Genomic DNA, 9,402 nt, shown 5'->3' on the forward strand with positions numbered 1-9,402 from the left:
TCCTTCAATGCAATAACTATCTGAGGATTGCTGTTATAAATCTACCAAAGACATCTGCATATTCTGAAAATTGATTGGATTGTATGTGAGAAACATTCCTACCATACAGAAATCATAAGTGACGATCAGAATATCTCTGGAGCTCTTAATAGGGATAACACCGTCTTCTTTTTTCATCGATGGACCATTGACACAGATCATCTTCCCTGGATAAGGGGAAAGAAAAAGTTAGGTTTAAATAAGAGTAAAAGGCAAGAGCGTCGAGTCACAAAGGAACCACATAGGGAAACTTGTCTCATTAATTACTTTTAAAATTAATGTTATCTAAATGACTATTCATAAATTGTTATTATGTTTACAGTTTAAATATTTAGGTTAGCGATTTGCAGCGGCTGATTTAGATTAATTGTGTAATAGTGAAATTGATTCTATTTCATAGTCAAGCTCTACACAAATTATTTAATCAAAGTATGTGAAACTAATTAGCTTAGCTAGCATTCTTTTTCACATTGATCGGATACCGAAATTCCAAAACCAGTCTGTGAGTGCAAGAGATTTGGATTCAGATAGAGGTTTGGATTCAGATCATTAGATTCTGCATTGAGCTTCTTGGTTGAGAGCAATCAGCTCTTCCAAATGAGAGATTCTGCATTGAACTTCTTCATTGAGAGCAATCAGCTCATCCAAATGAAAGGAGAGAAGATGAAGAGATTGAGAGCTGGGAATGACTAGCAAATGTTAGCATTTCAAAGAAATTAAAGGCTTTGCTCATTATGAAAATTACTACTATAAAATAGGTCTAAGGCAACGGTTGTAAATTGCTATCTTTTATATTTAAATTATAACTATAAGTCAACAATAATGGTTTGAAAATTTTTACATTTGCCTTCGTTATTGTAATATAAGACAATGATTTATTTACTTTTTGACAATAAATGAAAAAGCGCAGCTAAAATTATGATATTAGCATAAATAAAATATCAATTAAAATATATTTTTATATATAATGAAAAATTAAATTTTTTTATAATATTTTTAAATTGCTGCTAAATTATTATTTTAGTACTATTAAGTTAATAATTTTATTATTACTTCTTGATATTATCACAAAAACTCTAAATATTGGAGTGAATATAGGCGTCTTAATAACTTTTTAGTTAGTATTTAGCACATAATCAAAACACTAGTATTTAGAAATTGAGCGAGTGGAATATGAAAACTTACTTTATTTAACCTTTAACTAATAACTATATATATATATAAATAATTATTTGCAACTAAAATAGCTAAATATTGTTAAAAATTTTTGTATTGTCTAATAGAGGCATAGGTTTAAACTTTAGGAATCTCTAAAACTTAATTAATAGCACAAGTTGAGTTAATTAATTTTCTATAACAAGTGTTGAAGTATTGTGACTAGATTGATCACAACACATGTGAATGTATTCATAATCTTGATAAAATATCTTGAAGACTTGTTTTAAAAGGCTAACAACATCTTCCCTAATGTACATGTAGTTCTAGTAGGCTTCTTCCATATACATATATATACACTAGAAAAGCATATACAAAGTTAAGGTATTCATCCATCCTAAGATTTGTTCATTTATCAAGAATTCAGCGTTTTGAGACTGAACCGAGTTTATGATATTGCTTACAGCAATTTTCATTGGCAACAAGTTCAACTTTTTAGCGGACAATAGCAACTCCTTTGCTTTGTTCAGAAAATATACCTCATGATGATGATCATCATCCTCTTCTGATGAAGATCGCTTGGAGCATTTTGCCAGTAAGCTGCTGATATAGGCTTCCAAGTCATGAACACGTGAAGGGTTTTGCATGTTGAAGAAGTCCAAGACTAGTTCAACACCCACATGAGAATATAATGAGCAACTCCATGGGAACTCATATCTTCCTCCTAAAACCCTAAAATTTTCATTTAGAAAAACCCCAGGTAGCTTTGTGATTGGATCGTTAACATTCACAATTCTCAACACTTTAACTCCCAATTCCTCACATCTCTCCTTGAACCCTGTGTTACCTACCCTTGGTCCTCCAAATGAAAACACAGTCACTCGAATATCCATGGTTGGATTGTTGAGTCTGTTCAATCCAAGCTCTGAAATATCATAAGCAAGAAGAAGAGCAAGTGAACTTCCCATGCTGTGGCCTGCCATGGATATGCTGATTTCCTCTCCTTTGTACTTGTTTAGCAGTCTTGACACTTCAGATAGAAGCTGTTCGCGACAGCTTTCTAGTCCGAACTTGTTGTCACTTTCATCTGAAGTGTATAAGCTCAAAAATCCAGATTCTACCTTCACATTTGGTCGTGGATTATGAGGATCTAGCCTCGCAGGAGTGAGAGAGCTCATGAAATTGGCAAACCATTCATGTTTAGTCACTGTTCCTCGAAATGTAATGACTATATCTCTCCTGCCGAGCCTGTTAACGGTATCATCAGAAGATACAGCCACATAGCCAATCCAGCGGCCACAAGAGGCACCATGCTGAATGGGAATATTAACATCTGGAGTGGCGTAGATGTATTTAGTGACTTGATAGCCGGAATTGTCCATTCCAATTTGGTTAAACATGTTGTCCTTGCCATATTTGCAACACAAGTAACGTTTTGAGTTGGGATCAAGATCGAAAGCTTTATAACAAGCAGCGACAAACTCACCATATCTAATGGTCTCTTGTCGAAGAAGAGGATGCAATGGTTTAACCAGGTTTTCCCAGTTATTACAGCCTTGAATCTCTCTCCAGAGTTGAGCCAAAGTAGAGCTAGTAGTATTAGTACTGACACTTTTGGCAAATTTGGCTGTGGAAATAGCTGCTAATGGGATCGTATTAGCAGAGGCAACATGAGTCGATGATGATGAAGATAATGAAGAGGAAGAAGAAGAAGAATAAATCTTTTCGCTTCTTTTCTTTGGTAAACAAACTTGCCCAAAAGAATGGGAACGGGATGGCTTATTTTCAACTGAAACTACAATATGGTTCGCACTAGGTTTTGGCACGAAGACTTTGGAAGCCATTGGAGAAGCAGGAGGGTAGAGAGAGAGAGAGTGAGCCGAGGATGGAGATTAGTTGGAGGAGCGAAGAGTGGTGGATTTATATAGTCGGGGGGCCGAGAATTTGGAGGGTGGGAGTACAGGGGATTGGACGGAAAAAGGAAAGGAAAGATGAGCAAAAGAAAGTAAAAGGGCATGTTTGGCGAGTATTTGACTAAGGGTTGTGTTTTCAAAACTCCTGGTTAATTTAATTTAATTTTTTTGTTTTTGGCTAATAGTGGTCGGTTAGAGGATTTTTATTTTATTTATTTGTATAAATGGGATTTTAAGGCGTTTAGTTTCACACAGTCACATCTTCTGCTGCGTATAATTAAAAAAAAAATTTTTTTCTTAAGGTGGAAGTTGACTTCAATTCCTATCCCTTAAAAACATTTCATCTTGTTTTTATTGATTATTAATGATTATTAGGATATCCTCCTCTCTGCATTGATGTACGTGTCTCGTTGTTTTAAAATAAAAAACTAATTTTTTTTTATATTATAATATTAAATAATAAACTGTTTAACTTAATAAAAAATTAATTAATAAATTTTTAATACGGATAAATAGTAAAATCTTCTAAATTTATCTAAAAATGGCAGGCAGCATATGGATAAATGGACAGGAGTGAGTTTGCAGAGGATACGTTATGTGACACCACCAACCTTCCCAATTAAAGCTCTAACTGCACTCACTCCCTTTAATTGACCTTTAATAAAAACCAAATTTAATTTTCAATCAATATATATTTCAAGTTTATAACTCATAATTTTAAAATTATAAAATTTAGATCTGTTTGTTTAATGAAAATATCTTTTTATATGAAATATTTTTAAAAATTTATTTAATAAAAAAATTAAATCATTTTTTAAAAAATATTTTTTTTTCTTTTCAAAAGATAAATTCATTTAATACATTTTAAAAATCTTATTAATACAATTATATACAAATTTATTAATTTTTTTATTTTTAAATTAAAACTAAACAATAAAAGAATTTTATTTTGTGAGTAAATATTTTCAAATTCAAATCTTAAATAAAATGTAAGTGAATAAAATTTTTTATAAATTACACTTCACATAAGAATAGATTTTGATAATTATTACATAATTTAAATAATTTCATATAAATTTTGATAAAAATATCTAATGTGATACTTATAAAATCCATTTTCAAATAAGATTGAGTTTAATATTGACTACACCGATTCAAAATTCATTTTTCAAATAAAATTAATATAATTAATGGCTTAATACATAAATTGACTTTTAAATTTTAAGAATAAAAATGCCGAGTGGCATTTCCAACTTTAAAAAACATATATATCTCACTCTAAAAAAAATCATAATTTTTATTAAAAAAATAATAACAAAATAACATCCTAATTATAAGTTTTTATATAAAACTAAAAAATTAAAAACTTTAACTAATTTTAAAATTAAGATTTAATTATTATTGTCTATTATTTTTATTTCAAACAAATAAAACGTTAGAAAAATTAGAAAATATTATTCGGTCAGACAAAAATAGCACTTTTTTTATTCATAAAATATGGATTCCTCTTATAACGTGGAGAATAAATCTCACTGCTTATAAGAGGATGAAGAAAAACTAAAAATTCATGTTGATTAAATCATGAATCACATGTGCAGTCAAGTATTCCATCAATGTTTGTTTCATTTAGTCTAGATATAATTACATGCACGAAAATTTGATTTAAATCTATAATTCACAGTATAAACGCATATCTTAAGAAATTAAAAACTTCATAATTTGACTATTTTGAGAGTTGCCAAAGGGTGAAGGGCAAGAAGGAAAACCTTGAAGAAACAAAAACAAAAAACTTCTTCCTCTTGTATTCTTTTTATATTTCTTCTTTCTTCTGATTTTAATAATCTAAGTTGCTTCCCTTCCCTTAAAAAAAGAACACATAGTAATAATAAATAATCTTAATCTAGATCGACTCACATCAATGATCTGAACTCAAATTTGTTCATCTTCCGCTCACACAATTTGAATCAACTCTCACTTTAATTTTTCTATATTTTATGCTTAACAGATAGATCGTGTAACCAACACATACTTTGAGAGTTTAGTTACCATATATTTATTTGGATAATATAGCATCTTGGTAGATGGAATATAGAATAGATGCGATATGCAGAACTTTGGATTATTTATTACATTTCGCTCTCACAATCTCTTTTTATCATCTTTTAAATTTATAATTACATTTATCCTAAATAAAACAAAATTGTTCGATTAATAAACATAATTAATGTAATAATAGTATAATGACTTTCCTATTCTCGCGATTCTTTTAATCTTAACTTAGACATACTTTTTTATACATGTCTCACTAGATTGAATCATACATAATCATTTGACAACAATCTAAGATAGCAAACATCAAATTAAGTTTTGAGTACTGATTAGAGTCATAAGGGTACAAGGTGAAAACTACTTATAACCTTCAGGCTTCACATAATATCAAGTATATATTTAACTTGCATTGTGCTAATTGGACATGTATCTCATACATGGTATGAATCACTTATCACAAAATTAACTCATGTCTCCATAGAGTGTATGTCTTTATTATATTCAATATCGTGCAGATGACATTTGAGATATCCAATATCTAACTTTGAGTTTACATATATACTCAACATCACTTTTAATAGAACTTACATCTAGTGTTTAAGATAACTTAGTTAATTTAATCACATATGATTAAATTCATTCCCTTAGGCAACATTAATATTATAACTTTGAGCTCTTTATATTGTCACTAGTGATAATAGTAGGTTTATAATTGTCTTATTTTTTTTAATCACTTAGATAATAAAGGCAATTGCTATTGTGAAAAGGCTAATATTTAATTTTCCAATGTACTTTCTCAAATCTCAATATATATATATGTATTTCATAAAATAATTATACAAAACTATCATTATTAATAATAATGTAATTTTTATGAATATGTTAGAAAAAAAAAAAAAGTATATCAACGTTTACGCAAACCTAATGACTTAATATGCCTATTGAAAACATCCTTAGCAATTAAGGAACTAGCAATCATATTATGTATAAAAATATACTTCATGTTCACTCTTTTCTTAATAACCGTATCTCTTACAAAATTATACTTTATATCTATGTTTTTTTTTTATGGTACTTGGATCCTTTGTATAGGCAATTGCAATTTGACTATCGCAATTTCCTCACAAGCAATAATATTATCAGATACTTTCAAATATATTATGAAATGCTTTAACCATACAGCTTCTTGGACAACTATGGAGAATGCCACGGACTCAGCTTCCATAGTGGATATAGCTATACATGATTTTTTTTTCTTACTACTCTATGATACAACCCCGTTATTCAAGATTCATCCAAATCACTTCCCCAATCAGCATTTGTGTAGCCTTTGAATAGCAAATCTTTCCCTTGATAATACAAGTAGTAATTGGTTGTGCTTATTAAATACTTCAGTATCCTCTTTACTGCTTTCTAGTGTTGATGTCCTAAATCGGATTGATATATTAACTAATCCAACAACATAGCAGATATTAGTCTAGTACACATCATAGTATGTATAAGACTATTAATTGCATTAGCATAAGGAATTCTACTAATTTGTTACTTTTCTTGTGGAGTTTTAGGATACATTTTTTGGCTTAAAACTTCGCTTTTGGAAATGGGAGTGTCTATAGGTTTGCAATCTTATATATTATTTTTTTTAATAATTGATGGGTATCGAAACCACCAAAAATAAATTACTGCTTTTTCAAAACAAAATAAATTACGATAGTGGTGAGCAGAGTTGATTCCACAGAGATTATAAGGAAAATAATTCTATTGAATGAATAAAAATAACAAAAAAATAAAATGAGGGGACTTTAAATGCAAAGAAATAAAAAATTAATTCAATGGAAAAATAAACTAAATTAATTTAAAGAGAAAATCAATATGAGACGAATTCAGTCAAATGATTAATCTTAATTTCAATTTTATTGGTTGATCACAGATGCAAAGATAATTTCAAATTATTTATTGATAAACCATTTATAGATATCGAAAACACTTCAAATAGACAATCTTTCCTTAGTTTTTAAACTAGCTAAGAGATGCTCGTTAACTAGTTCTAACTCTTCTATAATCATAGGAGACACTCCTAAAATTTAATCTAATTACCATATTAAGAATTAGAAGGATATGATTCTAACTAACAAACGTGAGACGCTCGGTTCATTTAAGTTAGATTATATCATTTAAGTTAGATTATATTGTTCCTTGTGAAGGTTTTACACAACTTAATTCACCACTTATTTTAGATTAAACTAAAAAATTACAAATTTAATCAATTTGAATAGCAATATATTATTCTAACAATTGCACAATGGGCCTTATTATAACAATCAATAGAGTAATAATAAACACTAGTCACATGAACAATATAAACACCAAAAGATAATAAAAAATAATAAAATCAATTAAATCTTACAACCAATTGAACTAAAACTTTAATTATCCTTCAACTGAAAAGAAGAATTTAGCCACACATGTGGGTAGCTAAAATATAACAAGAAGAAGAGTATTTTCAGCCTCCTAAAATTAATTAAGAACAAAAGATGATATTGTACATCAAAATATCATCTTTATATAGTACTAAAAATCCTAATTTAACCTAAATACTAGTAACAAAAATAAGATGGGAAGATTTTTCCTAAAAGAGTCGAGTCTAATATGTATTGGTAGATGAGGATTTTTTGATCGCGTATCAAATTTAAAACTAGACTTTGATTCTTCTCGTCAAATACGTTATGCTCATAACATAGTCCATAATATAGTCTGAGAGTTAGAGTTCAAGCATGACTATGCTTTCTTATTCTTTTGTGAATTTAGTTATGCCCACGACTCTTTTTAATTTTAGAATATAGAGTCCAAACACAATTTTTCTCTTGTTATTCTCCAATCCTTATCCTACTAAGATATCAAAACTCAAATAAATCAACCTGTTTTAAGTAGAATCAAACTCAAATTCTAAGTGTTTTAGAACATTAAAACTACACAAATATACATATTATCGATTCCTCTACACTTAGATCATGTTTGCCCTCAAGCATGTACTCATTGACCATTCTATCAAAAACTCACATGCAGCTATTCACAATCCTTAAAATCAATAGCTCAAAGAGTTAAACTAATTCACATGAAGCAACTAGCATGCCACAACAAGATCTCATCAATATATACAAGTTATAAAAGAAATACCAACATAGTCTTTAAAACCAACATAGTCTTTAAAGCCAAAATGCAATAAACTCACTTTCAATATGTGAGCACACAATTTAATTCAATAATTTTTTAAGTTAATACATAAAGAAATATATACCCAACCAATAAAGTAAGTCTCTAAAATTTGTAATTTTCACCGAGGAACATAGAAAAGTTTTCTTTCTCTCTTTTTTTCTTTATTTCTTTTTTATTTATTTATTTGATGGTCTTGATCTGAGATTTTTATCTGCTCCTATGAGGGTGTACTCTCCCAATACCAGTTTTTTTCATTCAAAAGAGACATCCCTTGCTTAAGGGGAATAGGTCCGAATCACCCAAACCAATCAATGATGGTAAACCATCTCATTAGTGGTATATTTCAAACTATTGATGGCTCCTATGGGATATAATTATCCCAATCATAGATTTTCTCTATCTAGAAGGGACAATCCTTGCTTAAGGGGAACAAATACCATACCACTTGAACCAACCAATATTGGTGAACCACTTATTCATTCATTTTTTTCTTTTTTTTTCTTTTTTTTTTTTTTTTGGATATCCTAGGTTTCTTGGGACATTGTTCTTCATTGAGACTCACCAAAGCAAGTTGAGCAAAGTTTCAAAATGCACTAACATATCCCTTAACAAGCAATATCAGTTTATTTAAATAGGAGTCTGCACATTTTAGCATATAAAGATAAATGCTAGAATCGCTCATGATTTACTTAAAAAGATAAGAGAAAGCCATTTGTGCAAGCTACCTAAAGTAATTCAATCTAACTCTAAAAGTCACAATCTCTTTAGATCTTTTTTTTTTAATATCTAGAAAAGAAAAGAAAAAGAATAAATAAATAGACAAATGAACACAAAACAAGAGCTAGAACAAAATAAAACCAAAAGCAAAAATAAAACAAAAAAATAAAAAAAGCTAAAATAAAATAAATAAACTAAAGAAAAACAAAGCTGGATATCATGAACATAGACATATGCTCTCTAAACTTCTCCCTCGCACTTAAGTCACATTGCCCTCAATGTGAAATAAATCCATATAAAGCAAATCACCAAA

General features: G+C 29.1%; 1 protein-coding gene across 1 annotated transcript; it reads right to left on the bottom strand.

Annotated features, from left to right (window-relative positions):
• Positions 1 to 1,553: 1,553 nt before the first annotated feature.
• Positions 1,554 to 3,038, bottom strand: LOC110625658 (galactolipase DONGLE, chloroplastic). The gene has a single exon (XM_021771296.1). The coding sequence runs from the start codon at positions 3,036 to 3,038 to the stop codon at positions 1,554 to 1,556; it is 1,485 nt and encodes a 494-aa protein (XP_021626988.1).
• Positions 3,039 to 9,402: the final 6,364 nt, after the last annotated feature.

This window comes from Manihot esculenta, chromosome 11, assembly GCF_001659605.2.
Source record: "Manihot esculenta cultivar AM560-2 chromosome 11, M.esculenta_v8, whole genome shotgun sequence".
Lineage (NCBI taxonomy): Eukaryota > Viridiplantae > Streptophyta > Magnoliopsida > Malpighiales > Euphorbiaceae > Manihot > Manihot esculenta.